At 36.3% G+C, this 18,796-nt stretch overlaps 1 protein-coding gene across 1 annotated transcript; it reads right to left on the bottom strand.

Moving 5' to 3' along the window:
* Positions 1 to 11: 11 nt before the first annotated feature.
* On the bottom strand, positions 12 to 18,305 carry LOC107597176 (protein GPR107-like). The gene is made up of 18 exons (XM_016288134.1): positions 18,201 to 18,305; positions 17,866 to 17,988; positions 17,552 to 17,602; positions 15,993 to 16,081; positions 15,466 to 15,608; positions 14,564 to 14,589; positions 14,407 to 14,463; positions 14,157 to 14,279; positions 13,923 to 14,056; positions 13,688 to 13,763; positions 13,393 to 13,466; positions 12,145 to 12,262; positions 11,902 to 12,032; positions 11,699 to 11,742; positions 7,848 to 7,897; positions 7,091 to 7,174; positions 3,940 to 4,061; positions 12 to 374 (listed from the first exon to the last, which is right to left on the bottom strand). Exons 1-18 carry the CDS (start codon positions 18,297 to 18,299, stop codon positions 284 to 286), a joined length of 1,635 nt encoding a protein of 544 aa, XP_016143620.1. The 5' UTR covers positions 18,300 to 18,305; the 3' UTR covers positions 12 to 283.
* Positions 18,306 to 18,796: the final 491 nt, after the last annotated feature.

Genomic DNA, 18,796 nt, shown 5'->3' with positions numbered 1-18,796 from the left:
CACACACACACACACACACAATCATCAAGGTAAAATAAAAATAAAGCACAGCACCAAGCATGTCAACTAAAACTACAGTGGCAAAAGGAATCATGGAGTGCCTTATTGTGAATTCTCCATACTGTCTGTGCAACATTTACAGAGATAGACATATATGTGGATGTGGAACGCGGTGTCTTCACATGTGATCATGAGAGAAGGTCCACTGGGAATTCTGCACATGAATATCCCACATGTCAGTAGTCCAGAGGCACACAGAACCGACAGAGAATTGTTTCTTCCATTATGCCATGCTCTCCCTCTCCTCTGATGGTCCGTTTGACAGTTTCTTCAGTTTCTTAACGCCCTCTCCCATGGCTGTTGAGGTAGTTACACTGAAATGAAAATGAAGAGCAACATTAACAACAAAAACAATCTCCAATATGTAGCAAAAGCAGGGATAATTTGTCATTTGCAGGTTTCATTTGAAGCCAAACACTTAACCGAGCTAAAACAGTTTCTACAAAAGATTTGGTTATGTGCTGCTTCAGTGCGGACATGAAAGAAGTTGAATCTTGGTCAGTAATGCTGTTCTGAAATAACTAACTAAAAACAGGTCCTCAAATCATTTCAGACTGTCCCAATTTTCTGAGGAAAGCCCTTCAGCGATCTAGCATGCATACAACTGATGTTTAATTAATGAAAGACAGAATCGGTTTCTTTAAACACAAAACAATCATCTCTTAATCTTTCTGTTTTCAAAGAAGATCTGAACCACTGTGCAACAATTTTCAAAACAAACGTGTAATTAAACTTAGCGTTTACATTTTGGCATAAAGTAAAAAACTTAGAGTATATTGTACTTTTGAATCTTTTCCCACTGGGCCTCAAATGTTTGAATCACCTAAACAAAGATCAAATTTTTTTAATTTTACACAAAAAAGCACCTTATTAATATACAAGTATTTCCATAAAAATGTGACCATGAGTTCACTGGCTAAACATTCTGCATTAGTGGCAAACACGGACAGAATGTTCTAAGCAGAAACTGAGAGTGAAACGCACGCATAACCTCTCTTGCTTTCATACTCTGCCCTTCTGTTCCTAATAATTATTTGAGCACAGATTGGACTGCATATGGCCACACTAGTACCAGCAAATTGTTCACGGCTTTTCTGAGGAAAGCCCTTCAGCGATCTAGCATGCATACAACTGATGTTTAATTAATGAAAGACAGAATCGGTTTCTTTAAACACAAAACAATCATCTCTTAATCTTTCTGTTTTCAAAGAAGATCTGAACCACTGTGCAACAATTTTCAAAACAAACGTGTAATTAAAACTTAGCGTTTACATTTTGGCATAAAGTAAAAAACCTAGAGTATATTGTACTTTTGAATCTTTTCCCACTGGGCCTCAAATGTTTGAATCACCTAAACAAAGATCCAATTTTTTTAATTTTACACAAAAAAAGCACCTTATTAATATACAAGTATTTCCATAAAAATGTGACCATGAGTTCACTGGCTAAACATTCTGCATTAGTGGCAAACACGGACAGAATGTTCTGACCAGAAACTGAGAGTGAAACGCACGCATAACCTCTCTTGCTTTCATACTCTGCCCTTCTGTTCCTAATAATTATTTGAGCACAGATTGGACTGCATATGGCCACACTAGCACCAGCAAACTGTTCACGGTTCAGATGCACCACACATCTACAGTATGAGGACTTACTGTTGTTGAAGAAACAAGACATTTACCCACTTGAGGTCCATTTTAATTCAGGTCAAATGTCAAAGAGGAGGAGAAAAACACTGGATGAGCACAGTGTACTAGAGTAAAATTAGGTGCAAAGTATATATATATATATATATATATATATATATATATATATAAAAAAAAGTTCTTAGAAATAATACTTTAATTCAACAAGTATGCATTAAACGTGATTAAAAGTGACAGTAAAAACATGCTACATAATTCTTCATATGACTTATATTTCATACAAAAACTTCTATTCATCAGAATCCTGAAAAAAATGCTTTCCATAAAATTTAGCAGCAAAACCATTTTCAACATCAATAAAAATATATATATATTTTTATTTTATTTTAAATTTAAATCATATTTCACAATATCGCTGCTTTTACTGTGATTTGTTTTCTTTGATTACATGAATGCAGCCACTTTGAAACAAACAAGAAAAAAAAGAAAGAAAATTGAGAAGAAATGGAGAAGGACATGTATGGGAAGTTATACCCATAACCCAACTGTTGCACTATATTAAAAGGTGCCTGAGATTGATTAAATAAATAAAAATAAATTAATAAAAGCACTCAGGGCAGTTTGGACCTAAACTTTGAAAGCTCATGAGAGCAATGCTCTCTATTTTTGTGGTTAGCATCATCCATCTTTTCTCTGTTCTTTGCAAGACTCAATGAGGACAGCTGAATCAGGCCGCGCCGCACCACAAGTCACCCAAAAAAAGTTTTTGGGAAAATAGGCCACAAAAAAGCACTCTGCCCATTCAGCTTGGGAGGAAGACAAGCGAGAGTAAAGCACAATATCCTGTGTAAGGCAGGTGGGAGAGATACTGTGGGAGGAGGAGGAGGAGGAGGAGGAGAAGAAGAAGGGGGAAAGTGCAAGCAAGGAACAAGGACATATGGAGTCACAGGGCTATTTTGGGAAGTGCCGGGTTGGGGGGTGGATAGAGCACACGCTGCCTGAGGGGATGCTGAATGTGGGGTGAATGGGAGATGGGGACTTGGGGGAAGGAGGGGAGGATGGTGGTTGTCAAGGAACAGAACAAGACTTGGACATCAGGGAGTGGAGAGGAACGCAATCCCCCGAGACCTTAGAAAGAAAAATCATAAGGATGGGGAAAATGACAAAGCCTGAAGAGATGAAGACATTAAAACACACTGAATCATCTGACCTGATGAGGCCACTCAAAATGCTTCGAAATAAGCAGCAAATGTTTGGGTGCACTTGTGTAAATAAATGGGGAATGACAGGTGCTCTCAGCTAGGGCATGTAATGAGGAAGGCTACTAGGTCCTCCAATCAGGAGGAACCCCTCTGGGCTTCTTCTAGAGCCATGACATGTGGCTGGATCATTGTAAGCCTGTCCGTGTGACCAGGTCACAGCTGGTAATGGAACACAAGAGGGTCACACATATAGAAGAAAGATGCCCTTATTATTGTAAAATGCAAAAAATGAGAGAAATTAGCTTCATTTTAAAATGAGACAGTCTCATGATCTCTTGTGCATTGTTATAGTCATCTGTCATCACTGGCTCTCTGTGCTATAAGTGAGTCACATCATCTTGAGCAGGGGTGTCAAACTCAGTTCCTGGAGGGCTGGCGCCCTGCAGAGTTTTGTTCCAACCCTGTTGCAACACTCATACCATATCGTTTTCAAATAAGCCTGAATGACTTGATAAGTTGGATCAGGTGTGTTTAATTAGGGTTGAATCTAAACTCTGCAGGGCTCCGGCCCTCCAGGATTTGAGTTTGACACCCCTGATCTTGAGGAATCAAATTGTCCTTGATCTTTTGAGATAAAAGAATGATGTGCTATGAAAACATGTCAAGATACAGTCCATTCACTTCCATTCAGACTTGTGCGAAATGTTCTTGAAATGTCCTGTCTTTCGTTACATCCACCTTATTTTTCAATGTGGAAGCTGAATGTGGAAGGCTTCTGATTCATTATAGTTAAAATAAATGGAAGAATAAATAAATAAAACTCTTAATGCTTTAAACCAGTGTGAATGATTAAAATAATAATAATGTATTAACAAAAAATACTACTTTTCAACATCAAGCAGCATAACAGCTAAAATATGTGGAAGCAGCTGAAAAGCTTGCACAATTAAGTAAAATGGCAGTGCCTACTCTAACATTAAAAATAAGGTAGATATGAACCAGTTGCAGTGCATCTATGTATGATTTCTTACACATTGTCCATCTCCATGTCTTCGTCCTCCACAGACAGCAGTAGGTAGGGGTTGTAGGAAGCTGGCCGAAACTTGTGTCCAGTTAAGAAGAAGAAGGTCAGAGTGGCCAGCTCATCCAGCAGCTACAAATAAAGAACAAAACCATCAATAAACTTTTTTTTTTTTTTCCATTTTACTAAGAATTTCATTTTTTTTATTAATCTTAAACACTCTACACACTATGCACCATGTACTCAATCATCTAGTATTAATTTTATAAGACTTTTTTTTTGTCATCCAACACTGGAGTCCGCTATGTAAGGAAAGCTGTGACTGTTAAATGTATTAAGTGTTCAACAATCCATATTATATATTTTTGGGTTAATTAAGTGTATTTGAAGAATGGAATAGAATTGGGCAGAAGTACACAAACTGGGATGCATCTGATTTTTACACAATTCATTTATTCTGAGATTTAAATAGTTTTGAATAAGCATTTGTAACACCATAGTTGGATCTTATAGATTTTAAGAATTAGAGGTAAAACTTCACAAAGCTACTGAAGTAGGCTCAAAACATTAAAAAGGGCACTACTGCCACAAATCGACATTGGAACACAGGATACCTAAGGTGGGCTCAGGTCAAGTGTTATTTATAAAGAAAAAGAAAAACATAATTGGCCTCACATCTCATGGAGTTTGAACATTGGCCAACCAAATAATCAAACCAAACAGAGAATTGAAATTGCATTTAAAATGGCAAAGCTGCATGTTTACTTAGTGAAGCTAATAATGACTTCAAACTCATTTAACTTGCTTTAAAGGGGTCATGAACTGAGAAACCAAAATTGCCTTGATCTTTTGACATATAAGGGGTCGTTGTGCTACAAAAACATCCCATAAGTTTCAGAACTCAAAACTTTCTAGTGAGTCTAAAAACAGCTTATATTGAAGGGAGTGTGCCAAAACAACAGCTTGTGGAAATGTACTACTCTATGTAGAGAATCAGCTCATGAGGAAATATGAATAATTAATCATAACTAGTTATAATTCATTATAAATATTTAGATCCGCTGTAGATATTTAGCTGACCTCTCAGGTTTGATGTAATCTGAAGGTTCCAGTTGATCTTTGCTGAAGTTGGTTGATGAAAAAGAACCAGTTTGAGTCAGAGAATCTTGTTGAATGGAAAAGTCAAGGCCGAAGCCTGGCACGTACTTAGGGGGTTGCAGAAGTGTTCTAGCTCATGTCTTCATCTTAGAATCTAACCGAACCACCGACTCTGGGCGGGTCACTGAAGTGCGGTCTTTAAAGTCTGCGAAGATTCACACCTCTCAAGAGGGGCTTGTCAAATGAGAAAGACGGAAATTCAAAGCGCGAGGTGGCAATTGCTGGAGGGTTTTACGACCCTTTGTCTCTAATCATGGTATTTTGCATATGTAATTTGCTTGGGTGTTGATGCACAACTAATAAAGATTCTTAGAACACTAATATGTTGCATAGGTATAAACATACAATATACACTCTCAATTAGATCATCCGAATACGAATTAATAGAGACCAAACACATTATATGTAAGGTTACATGAATGAGTGGTTCTATCATAAGCATGCATAAACTAGTCTACAATACAACAGATAATATACAAGACAGCAATAATATACACAATGACCTGAAGGATCATGTGTGTTCATTCAAAGAAAGGTTTTCCTATTAATTAATTAGAGAAGAGTCAATTTTTACTGGATTTCCTATGGAAATTGTAGTGAGAAAGGTGATTCTCAACATGCCATTAGGTCGTAAATGTCAGGGTTGCCATGGTAACCAGTGTCCTGGGCCCTGTTCACAGACATCTTGGCACCCAGTATGTTTATTGGGTGAGGGGTCTGTGAATGTTTGTTAATCTAATGAATAATTGATTTGTTAAATCAAATGAAAAATGGTGTGTCTGATTGGTCCAGACGCTACACTATTAAGTAATAGTGTGGGTAAACACGGCCTCCACGGAAGAACATCAACGCCTGCTTCTACATCACTGCTTGTTTAGCCCTGCCCACAGACTCACGCACGTAGTGTAAATAACAGGTCTTCGTAGAAAACAAATGATAAAGATGGCTCCAAAGACAACAAGAAACTTTGAAGTGTTAAGTTGTGGAAAAACAGTCTTTGCATTGCCTTCCTTCTGATCCCAACATTAGGAAAGAGTGGATGAACTTTATTTATAATGAAGTTCCAGATTGCGTCAGTAAGAACTTGGTCCTTTGTTTTACCGCAGATTTGTTTACAAACAAGGCACAATTCGATGCAGGATTTTCAGAAAGATTGAACTAAAAGAGGATGCTGTGCCGACTATATCGGATCTGACAATAATGTTGCAACATACAAGTGTAAGTAACTGTTTTTATTGCGTGATCACTATTGCTTTGTCTGTTAAACAGATCGTTTGATATGAGTATTTCAGGCGTTTTTAAACCATCTTTGAAGGGTGTAGGCTGTCAAACATACACAGGTGTTAGCCAATCATAGCAGTGGGAGTTTATTTCCGAGTCTATGACAGAAAATAGCCTATTACTTCTAAATTGAGATGATTTTTGATGCAAACATTTTTATAACATTATAAGTAGACATCAGAGAACAGTACACAAATAAAAAACAAATGCAGTTCAAGACCCCTTTAATATAAAAGACTTAAAGGAATAGATTACCTAAAAAAAAAAAAAAAACTCACCCTCATGTCGTTCCAAACCTGTATAAGTTTCTTTCTTATTTTGAACACCGAAGAAGACATTTTGAAAAAATTTGAAGAACCAAGCAGTTGTTGGTCCCCATTGATTTCCACAGTAGGGAAAGAAATACTAATATATATATATATATATATATAGTATAATATAAATTACCAGCATCCTTCAAAATATTTTATATTTCAAAATATTTACGTTCAACATAAGAAACTCATACAGGTTTGGAACCGCATGACGGTGAGTAAATGATTACAGAATTTTTGAGTTGAACTATGCTTTTAACAATGCAAAATGGTACATATATGTTGCCATGAACTTTTCTGTCATGTGATCAATAGAGGAGTTTATGCTTAATGTGAACTGCACTTTTAGTATACAGATGTCTGCCAGCTGTTAAATCTGTTTTGTAAGTTTGAGTATCCATCACTCACCTGGTAGAGCCACTTCCATTGGAAAGGAACAATGACCTTGATGAGACTGGCAATGATGCGGGTGAAATAAATATAGCATACAATCTGTGACACAGAAAGAGACAGTGAGAAGAAAAGAGACAGACAGAGGAGTGATACACTTATCTAAAGGATTAGATACTTGTGTTTTAATGTCTCAAATGACTGATCACATTTAACAAAGACAAACGATCAAACAAACAGTGTGTCCTTGTCTGATTTTGTTTCAAACAAAGTTGCAACAAAATAAAGAAGAAATTTATCTAAGGTTTTGGACTCGTTAGGTCAATAACAAAGTAGATGTGACATTGATAAAGTGAACTCCTCATGGTCACATGTTCTTGCTTCCATTGAAGCATTAAACAAAATACTTCATAATAACTTAACGTAATATCTTTTCTATTCTTTAAATGAATAAAAAGATTGCTATTAAACTGGAAAAATGCCGGTGGTTAGTAGTTTCAGACTTTTGGACCACACTGGGCAAAGCTGGAGAAACAGTTAATGGCAAATCAAATAAACTACAATATTACAATAAAAAAGTGAACTCAATGCATTCATGCACAAACCTTCAATAATAAATGCATTTATTCAGTCAGTGACTGTTAAAATCAAGCAAAACTAATAAGTCTAATAATTCTCATGCCATGACAGGCAGGTATCAGGCATGTGTCAGTTTAAAATCACTGTGTCTGAATTTAAGTGAGAATGACAGTGAGACAGTGAGGTGTATACATACCATCACATAGTAGTGCCTAAAAAGTTTCAGTTGAGCCAGATTGATGGCAGCTACAAAGGGAAAGAGAAGCCAACATTACGATTAAAACAGAACGAGAGAAGGGATGAGCTGTCCTTTTACCTTTCATGCTTCAATTACTATGCTTCTCGCTCCTGCTGTGAAAATTGCTAAAATCAGAAGGCCATCAAAGAGTATATCTTTGTGCCCTGCGAGGGATAGGCAGAAGATGAAAGCAGGAAAAAAATGTGATAGGCAGCAATGAAACAATGATTACTTGAGAGGGAAGAAAGGGTGGTGATTGCCTGAAGAGAATATTTTCTCTTCAGTATAGGATTATATGAAGTCGTAATACACAAAGGCAACATATAAAGAATATATGCTGCAGTATATGTATCATATATTGTGAATAAATATTTCCACTTTTGTAACTTATAAGAGTTCTGCAGTGGCAAAAATTGGGACACAAACAGTGGGGCTAAGGCAGGGATCCTCAAATCTGTCCCACGAGATCCACTTTCCTGCAGAGTTTAGCTCTAACCCTAATCAAACACACCTCAGCAACCTAATCAGTGTCTTCAGGATCATTACGCCGAATTCACACTGCACGATTTTCAAACTCGTCGGATCACCATTGTTTTCACAAACAGGGATTGGGTGTTCTGCAAAGAGAGTTGGAGGTAAATAATTTTGCAGTAACTGTTATGCTGATGTGGCTGTTTGTGTGTGTTTCTGTATGATATAATTGTTCATATATCTATTAAAATACTGATATTCTGGTCTATAACTCCTCCCCGAACTTCCCTCTGCCCTGTATCTTGGTCTCTCATTGGCTGTAGGTCATCGCCGATGTAGTTTTCAGTCAGAAATCATTGCACACAGCGTGATTGTGAATTGCCGACAGCTCCAGATATTTAGCATGCCAAATATTTTGCCGGCGTCGGCGATTCCCTCAGATCGCGTCTTTGATAATTCACACTGCGTGATTGTCACTCGCGTGAACGAGCACCGATTTGCCTCCGATTTCGGACATTTGTCGGCGATTTTGCAAAACCTGTCGGCGAGTGAAAAATCGGGCTAAAATCGTGCAGCGTGAAGTCGACATTCAAAAATCACAGGTAGGCGAGTTTGATCAGGGTTGGAGCTAAACTCTGCAGCGCATTGGCCCTCCAGGGCAAGATTTGAGAAACCCTGGGCTAAGGGAATAACCTGCTTCATTTTGAGTGCTGATCTCCCCCCTCCCACACACACACCTGCTCTTGTTCATACAATCTAATATTGCTGGGAAAGAATTTACTGTAAGCATGTTAGCTTGAAAATAGACATCCTCAGGGATCACATCAAAGACATGAAATAAAGACAGCACACATTAATTCCAGGCTACCAACCTGAAAAAGCCTCATTCAGCAAACTTCACTATTTAAGAAGCACAAGGCACAGCAGGAAGTTGTCATCAAAACATGTACTTCTCTCATCAAGTGTTTTTTTTCTTAGCAGGAGGTTAAGGGTTTTATACTTAAGATTTAAAGCATTGATCAGAACACTTCTGCATATTTGAATGAAAGTCAATGCAAAGGGAAAAAAGCCATCTACAGTTAACAGACACACCAGTACTTCTGATAATTCCAAACAAAGCTTCACTAGTAAAATTCATGCATTTTTAAGTTCCCCTAGCCAGTCTCCAGATCTCAACCCCATAGAAAATCTTTGGAGGGAGTTGAAAATCTGTGTTGCCCAGCGACAGCCCCAAAACATTACTGCTCTTGAGGAATGGGCCAAAATACCAGCAACTGTGTGTGAAAACCTTGTGAAGACTTACAGAAAATGTTTGACCTCTGTCATTGCCAACAAAGTGTATATAACAAAGTATTGAGATGAAATTTTGTTATTGACCAAATACTTATTTTCCACCATAATTTGCAAATAAATTCTTTAAAAATCCTACAATGTGATTTTCTGGATTTTTTTTTCTCATTTTGTCTCTCATAGTTGAGGTATACCTATGATGAAAATTACAGGCCTCTCTCATCTTTTTAAGTGGGAGAACTTGCACAATTGGTGGCTGACTAAATACTTTTTTGCCCCACTGTAACTGGCTAAAATAGATACAAATATATCAGATTAAATTTATATTGTATATAGTGTCTAAAGGTATACAAGGACAGTTCGAGCAAAAAAAAAGTGTATATAGTAAAAACAGTAATATTATGAAATTATTACAATTAAAAATAACTTAATGAATGACCCCAAACTTTTGAAAAGTAGTATAAACACGGAAATGTAGAAAGATGATACAGAATAATGGCTAAACAATAATTCTATACTACCAACACTTTTTTCTGATGCTATGCAACATTATTTTAAAATAACTATGCCAATAAAACACTGAAATAAAAACAATTTCAGCTCATAAACTGGAATGAGGTTATGCAGGCATTTACATTCAAGTAAAAACCAGCACAAAAATGAGACTTGCAATGCAGAATTTCTGCATTTTTTTCCCAGATGATGGAATTTGCAGAGATCCCTTGCTGCAGGGTCGAATCTGTCTACCCATTCCCTGGATTTGTGGGTAGGATAAAGTCATAACCCAGGCTGGTTTCTCTGAGCTATGACATTTGCAAGATGCCTGGCATCTGCTGTCACAACGGGCAACAGTGCTCGGTGGCAGAGCACATGCCAAAGAGAGCATCTCTAGCAGGATCCATTTTTCCACTCTAAAACTATCAAACCACAATAGAGAAATACTGTGTGTTGTTTCATTTTAGTAAAAAATGTTTGCAGATGCGAAGACTTGGCGATGACACATGCACTGTTTGCTCAAAGGAATGAAAAACTAAACCCTGACCAAACCCCTGCGTGACCACTCACTGAGGTCAGTGTTTAATGACGACTAGATCAGTCAGATCAGTTCATCTGACTTATGGCATTCATAACAACACAAAAGCAACACAAACAATTGGTGCTCATAATGGGCAAATCATTGAAATGTATTGACTTGAATAATTCTCCATACTCAAACGTTTGGGATCGTACGGTTCTTTTTAAAGTAGTCTCTTTCAAGGCTGCATTTATTTGATCAAAAATACAGTAAAGACAGTGATAATATGAAAAATGGTTATAATTAAAAATATTTTTTATTTTAATTTATTCCTGTAATGGTAAAGCTGAATTTTCAGCAGCCATTACTCCAGTCTTCAGTGTCACATGATTCTTCAGAAACCATTCTAATATTCTAATTTGGTGCTCACTAAAATGTTTCTTATTGTTTTCACAGTAGAAACAGTTATGCTGCTTGATGCTTTTGTGTAAACTATAACACATTTTTCAGGATTTTTAGATGAATAGAAAGTTCAAAAGAACAGCATTTATTTGAAACGGAAATCTTTTATAACATTATAAATGTCTTTACTGTCACTTATGATGAAATAAATGCATCCTTACTGAATAAAAGTATTAATTTCTTTAAAACAACAACAATTTAAAATATCAAAGACTAAGGCTGTAAGTGAGAGCTGTTTTGCATTTACATTGCAGGATTTACTATTTGGTTAACGTATGTCTAGAGCAGCATATCTAGAACTGTTGTATTCTGGAAGACAGCACAATTCAATTTCAAGCCATAAAGACCAAGTCTCTTGAATTGCATGTAGAGAACAGCCAAATGTGAAGGAGGACAGCTCACACGACCAAGAAAAGCATTTGGAAAGATTAAAAATACGTACTTTCCGCAATATTTCATTTAAAATGGCTTAAACATTGTGACATATGACTGACGTGGCAATAAAAAAGCCTTAAGTTTTATATCAGAATGAACTGTTGACCAGAAAGTGCTCTGATAATGTTCGACATACCTTTCCCATCCGTTACTGATGACTCTTGTAAATGTCTTATTGACCTATCAAACAAAAATAGACTTGTTTTTAGACTTAAAATAAAAAGCCAGAACAGCCTAACATTTATTTATATAATACAGACATCAGTCGATTAGTTAAGAAATTATATAATTTATGGTATAGAAAATTCAATCTGGGCCACGAAGAAGCTGAGCACTCACCAGACAACTGGAAAGAGAATAGCCCCGCAGCACAGCAGATCTACCAGAAACAAGATCTCCATCCACAGACCATACTCACTGGAGCCCTCCTCTGTGGACTCAATAATGATGTATGCCACATTGGCCAGAACCTGATATCACAAGACCAACAATATCACGTTACATTCATAACTGAAGAAGAGTAGTTTAGCTTAAAATTTTAATTGACAACCTACTCTTTAAAAAAAATAAAAAGACCAATACCTGCAGGGGAATGACGATCATGAAGATCTTTTTTTCTTTATCTGAGAGGATATGCTTGACAAAGGCCCAGCCAGTTCCTATTAATGCTATAGTGATGAACAACAGTGCCCCCTTCAGTCTGCATAAATGAAAACATTCAGCAAAATTAAACAAACCACTCGTATTGCTGAATTACTGTTATAGAAATCATGACAACAGTACAGCCGTTTTAATCCAAAAAACAAGTTCACTACCCACCTAATCAACAAACCAACCTAAGGAACCTTTTTTAAAACTAAGTCTGGAATGCATCAGTGAGTCTCCATTCTAGTCTTCGAGATGCCCGCTCTGCACATTTTGTATGCATCTCTTATCACTTAAGATGTTTGTTCTATTCACAGGACATTTAGTTTGAAGGGAGTGTATATGTTCCATTCAAAGGGCGTTTAAAGTGTGCGAGCCGTGAATTTAAATTGTATTTATTTAAAGAGGTATAATTATGTCACACTTCTCTAGTAAGTTTCGTCTGTGTGTGAAGACGCTGCAGGCCGTGGTGTAGTGCAAATCAGTGAATGAATGTTCTGAAGTGAAGTAAACTTCAACGGAGTGCTCCGGGAGCAATGAACACTGTGTAAGGACACTGTCAATCGGAACACAGTTCATTCATGGAGCTCTCTTCTAACGAGCTGGTCATCTGAATTAGTTGTGTTAAAATAAGGGAGACATGCAAAGTATGCAGAGTGGGGGGTCTGGAATTGGAATTGAGAATCACTGCACTACATGACTTTTGTCCATATTTTTGCCCCGATTTGCAGTCTCGAAGAATCACCACTAGTTGCTGAAAGTCAAAGCCAATGTGTGGATTTTGGGAATTCAGAACTGATCGATTTCACATAAAATTGTGTAATGCACAGGCACAGACTCTGAATTTTTCAGCTTCAGACAATGAATTCATTCGAAGGATATCAAACAAGCTGACAAGAGTGTAGTAGTGTTTGAACATTAGTCGGTTGGTGTATAAGGTCCAGTTTTTTACCCTGTTACCATTTTTAAAGTCAGCAAGTATATGATGCCTAGTGTTTTAAAATCTGCTCAGATTTTAAAGGTTGTAATGTGTATTCCAGTCATGAGAGCAAAAACATAACTGTACATACGTCAGTCCTTTTTTAACCTTATATGACAGTACTTCACCCTATTCCTGTCTTATCCAGTTACATCTCTCTCTCACACACACACACACACACACACACTTAATATTGGTGAACTTACAAGTGAGTAATGTAATAGACCACAGCCCAGCCTTCAATGGGAAAGCCCTGATTGGAAATGTAGTAGTAGTCAATCTGTAAAATAGGAATATAATTGTTAAAACAAAGGCAATGTAATGCTGCTTTTTGCAAAATGTAACTGCATTTCAAATCTGCATTTCCCCTAATTTGCAAGGTTTTCGTGAATCTAACAACGTTTGCTCATTTATGATGTATGATTTGGATAAAAATAATGTTCTTTAAGTAAAAAAATAAGCATTTAACATTCACATATAAACAAAGAGGTAAACACTCACTGCATGGAAAATAAGGGAAAGGGACTTTGTGAATGGAAGAGAAGCCATCAGCCAATGAATCTTGTAAACATCAGAACTACAAAAGAAAAGCACACATAGCAGTCACAAAATTTGCTTCACTACTTTTACAGGAGACAATATGAGACTTTGCTGCTCTCTACTGGTCATTTCTTGTAACATATATGAAACCATCAAATAGAAAATGTACACACGGGTCTGTTATTGTAGCACTTACCTATGTGTATGCAAAACATAAACCCACAGCGTGCCGATGAGAAAGAAGAACATGGACATGCAGATGTAAAGCTTAGGTAAAGGAATCTCTCCTGCAGAGAGAAAGCTCTCTGGATTCTTTTCCTCGATGTTGATCTGAAATCATATTTACTGTTTGAGTACAAACTTGTACTGTATGACTTGTACTTCATTACATTTAAGGATACTACATTTTAGAACTCAGAGAAACACTCACATCAATGCTGAAAGGCAGCATGTCTGACAAAGAGCTGTCCTGGTTTATTGGGATAGAGTAGCAGTTGTAGAAATAAAAGTTATAAAGGCCTTGCTGCTCATCCGTTGTGACATTGAAGTAAAACTGAAACAAGAACAGGTCAGTCAGTGGAGTGCACAATTGGGCAGATATTAAAAGAAGTACACCTAGAAGCTAACTTGATGTACTTCAGAGCCCCATGAGCTCTTAGCAAAACCACTTCATATCCCACCTGAAATGAGTAGACTTTGCCTTTGTTCTGAAGAGGATAGGTATCTTCTGTCTTGTTCTGGGGGGAGTAATAACATTAAAGTCCGTAAATGCAGAAATGAGACATATTTAGAGCATATTTTCAGACTAAATGCAGTCTAATTAAAAACAGACCTCACCTCAACATTTCGCTTGGATTTAGAACCTGCGACAAATTAACAGGAGAGAAACACAAAATAGAATTGAATTGTAGACATAAAAAAATGGAATACAAAACCAACATTGAAATTGTATGAGTTAAAAGGCTTTCATTTACAACACAAATGGGATGAAAATATTAATAAACTATTGTTAGAAATGTCTCTTATGCTCACCAAGACTGCATTTATTTGATCAAAAATGTGGTAAAATAACAGAACAACTTATCTATCTGATTCTGAATATATTTTAAAACTGGCATTCATTTCTGTGATGGCAAAATGAATTTTTAGCAGCCATTACTCCAGTCTTCAGTGTCACATGATCCTTCAGAAATCATTCTAATATTCTGATTTGGTGTTCAAGAAACATTTCTTAAAACAGTTATGCTACTTAATTCTTTTCTGGAAATTGTGATGTTTTTTCCAGGATTCTGTGATGAATAGAAAGTTTAAAAGAACAGTATTTATTTGAAACAGAAATAGTTTGTAACATTATAAATATCTTTACTGCAATTATCAATTTATGCATCCTTGCTGAATACAAGTATTCATTTTATTTATTTAAAAAAAAATCTTACTAATGTAATAATTTACTTAGTTGTAAGGGAATTAATCATTATTAAATTCTTTTCTGGAAATTGTGATGTTTTTTCCAGGATTCTGTGATGAATAGAAAGTTTAAAAGAACAGTATTTATTTGAAACAGAAATAGTTTGTAACATTATAAATATCTTTACTGCAATTATCAATTTATGCATCCTTGCTGAATACAAGTATTCATTTTATTTATTTAAAAAAAAAATCTTACTAACCACAAATTTGAAATTGTACGGTAGTGTATGCCATGATGTGATATACAGTTCAAGATAAGAAAGATTTACTTTTAGACTGAGATCCATCATCTGGCCCCTTGTCTTGGAGATCTTGGCCCTTTTCAGCTTGTTGCTCCACCACTGTGCTTTTGGGGACCACAGGTATGATTTTGGGAAACACACCAGCCTCTGCTGAAGTCTTCTTCCTCACTCTGAGGATATTGCAAGTCATGACAGACCATTCATAAACTGGATGATAGTTCCAAATTCATTTTAATTGAGAGACATAGAGGAAAAAAATTAGATGGGAAAACTCACAAGTTATTTTTGAAGTCCAGCAAGAGAAGCACCCCTGCAAAATTACTACTTGGATCCTTTTTCAGAGGACAGTAGTCAAGACCATCGTCCTGCGTATTCAATAAGAGAGTTTTGGGGACCACAGGTATGATTTTGGGAAACACACCAGCCTCTGCTGAAGTCTTCTTCCTCACTCTGAGGATATTGCAAGTCATGACAGACCATTCATAAACTGGATGATACTTCCAAATTCATTTTAATTGAGAGACAGAGGAAAAAAATTAGATGGGAAAACTCACAAGTTATTTTTGAAGTCCAGCAAGAGAAGCACCCCTGCAAAATTACTACTTGGATCCTTTTTCAGAGGACAGTAGTCAAGACCATCGTCCTGCGTATTCAATAAGAGAGGTCATCGGTTATCTGACTCAGTTTGACTGAAAGATCATACAGTGAATGCCAATGTAATGTTAGCTTTAATCTAATGTGTGACCCATGACCACAAAACCAGTCATAAGGGTCAATTTTTTTTAAATTGGGATTGATACATCATCTGAAAGCTGAATAATTAAGCTTTCCATTGATGTATGGTTTGTTAGGATAGGACAATATTTGGCCGAGATACAACTATTTGAAAATCTGGAATCTGAGGGTGAAAAAAAATAAATACATAAAAATACTGAGAAAAATCACCTTTAAAGTTGTCCAAATGAAGTTCTTAGCAATACATATTACCAATGAGAAATTAGGTTTTGATATTTTTACGGTAGGAAATTTACTAAATATCTTTATGGAACATGATCTTTACTTAATATCTTAATTTTTTGCATAAAAGAAAAATTTATAATTTTGACCCATACAATGTATTGTTAGCTACTCAGGGCTCTACAGTGCGAGCATTTGCGACTGAAAACTACTGCGTGCGACTATGAAATAATATTTAGGAGCACCTGTGCGACTGACCCGATCAGCATAGTTGTGTTTGCGCTGAGGGAGCTTCAAAGGCGAACGAATCAATTGACTGAATGATTCAGTGATAAATCAGTGACTTGACGCCACCTGCTGGCAGTTTTAGTTAAATTTTTAAAGCATCTTTTCTGTTATTTAAATCATTTCTATATTCAAAGTGTTATATTTAAAACATTAACCGCAACATGAATTTATGAATTTAATTGCACTCATGCGACCTCTGAGCCTCATTAAACGTCTGAAAATCAGTCAAGCCACTTGTGTGTTCTTTTGTGCCATCTCTGTAGCACAAATGTATTTCTTAAATACTGATTTCATTGGATTGGCAAATTATTCTTATTCTACTTGTTTTTATTCTGTTGTTTTAATTAGAAATGTTAAAAAGCTTATAAATATATATTTTGGATTTTGACATAAAAGATGACATACTTTTAATAAAGTTAGAAAAATGCCATTACAAAGGTAAAAACAAAATTCCCTATAAATCACTTTAAGGAGTCAAATATCACCTCGTAATGGGAAGGTTGATTTTTTTAAGCAGAATTTTTGATTACTGATTAGAAGGTGCAACTAAATTTTTGACCGTGCTCTTAAATTTTTTTTAATTAGGAGCTCAAGCGCTCCTAAAAAGAAAAGTATCCGTAGAGCCCTGCTACTGCTATAAATATACCCGTGCGACTTATGACTGGTTTCAGGGTCACATATTACATTGTATGAATCATACTGTACTGCTATTAAAAAATTGCCAAGTTACAGCGGCTAATTTATGCCAATACTAACTAAAACTAACAATAATAATCTACAGACACATTTAGTACACAACACTGATACCAAAACTGTACAGCAAAAGCACAGAATTAGATTCAGATGGACATTAAAGGCAGATACTAACCAGATATGTGGAGAAGCCATTATTGCTTGCACGATCAAGGCTAAAACCAATCTGCAATCAATCAATAAATAAAAACAAATCCATTAAAATATGAGAAAATACATTATAAAGATATTTCATAAAGAAACCCAGTCAGTTATTCCTGATCAACATACTGCAGGCGTTATAAATTTACTTTAATTTTATGATAATGAGAAATAGTCTCGTAAAAGCTGAGATAAAAACGTCCATTAATAACGTGCAAGACGTTTTCATATTGATTTATTCCACCATATTATTGCCGATCATTTGACAGGCAGGAGAGAGAGTCTGACCGTGGAGCTGTCAATGTTGTCCGTCTTCCCGTTAGTGAAGCTGAGGCTGTTCATGCTCATACTCGTATAACCATCTTTATAAAAGCCGAATGTGTTCAGATGGACCCGCTGACGGATGTCATCCTGAGACAGAACAAGTCTGTTTAGTGGCGCACGGGCATTTAGATGCTGAGAAGCGTTTGAATCATCATCTGTTTAATGGCACTTGCATTATAACAACAAAACGGTTATGACTGATGAATCATAAGGAAACATCCGTTGCTTTAAACAGTGATGACAGTACAGTGACTACACGAATATTTCATAAAAACATTTCAAGCACAGCACACACATACCTTAAGTACGAGATGATGGAGTCGACATTGACTTTCTATGATAAGAGCCGTTATAATCGCATTAATAACTGTAAACAAACACCTCTTCCCGGTCGCCATTTTTCTTCTTCTGGTTTTAATAAGTCTGTTTAGTGGCGCACGGGCATTTAGATGCTGAGAAGCGTTTGAATCATCATCTGTTTAATGGCACTTGCATTATAACAACAAAACGGTTATGACTGATGAATCATAAGGAAACATCCGTTGCTTTAAACAGTGATGACAGTACAGTGACTATACGAATATTTCATAAAAACATTTCAAGCACAGCACACACATACCTTAAGTACGAGATGATGGAGTCGACATTGACTTTCTATGATAAGAGCCGTTATAATCGCATTAATAACTGTAAACAAACACCTCTTCCCGGTCGCCATTTTTCTTCTTCTGGTTTTAATGGCAGTTGGCAAACCAACTTAAATGGTGCATTCCCGCCACCTACTGGATAGGAGTGTGGAGCGCATAATGATTGGAAGTTTGAGAACTATAGCCAAAAAAAATATTTATTATTAAAAAATAATAATGATAATACTAATTCCGCTTTATTTACTACA

Source organism: Sinocyclocheilus grahami, unplaced genomic scaffold, assembly GCF_001515645.1.
Source record: "Sinocyclocheilus grahami isolate Dianchi unplaced genomic scaffold, SAMN03320097.WGS_v1.1 scaffold12.1, whole genome shotgun sequence".
Classification (NCBI taxonomy): domain Eukaryota; kingdom Metazoa; phylum Chordata; class Actinopteri; order Cypriniformes; family Cyprinidae; genus Sinocyclocheilus; species Sinocyclocheilus grahami.
Note: the sequence above shows the minus strand (reverse complement) of the source record. Positions and strands in the feature narration are given on the sequence as shown.

Coding starts and splice junctions, on each gene's coding strand:
- LOC107597176 (XM_016288134.1), bottom strand. CDS start 18,299: ATGGCGACCGGGAAGAGGTGTTTGTTTACAGTTATTAATGCGATTATA. Junction 15,609..15,992: donor CTGGACTTCAAAAATAACTT/GTGAGTTTTCCC, acceptor CAATATCCTCAG/AGTGAGGAAGAAGACTTCAG. Junction 13,764..13,922: donor TATGTTTTGCATACACATAG/GTAAGTGCTACA, acceptor TTTCTTTTGTAG/TTCTGATGTTTACAAGATTC.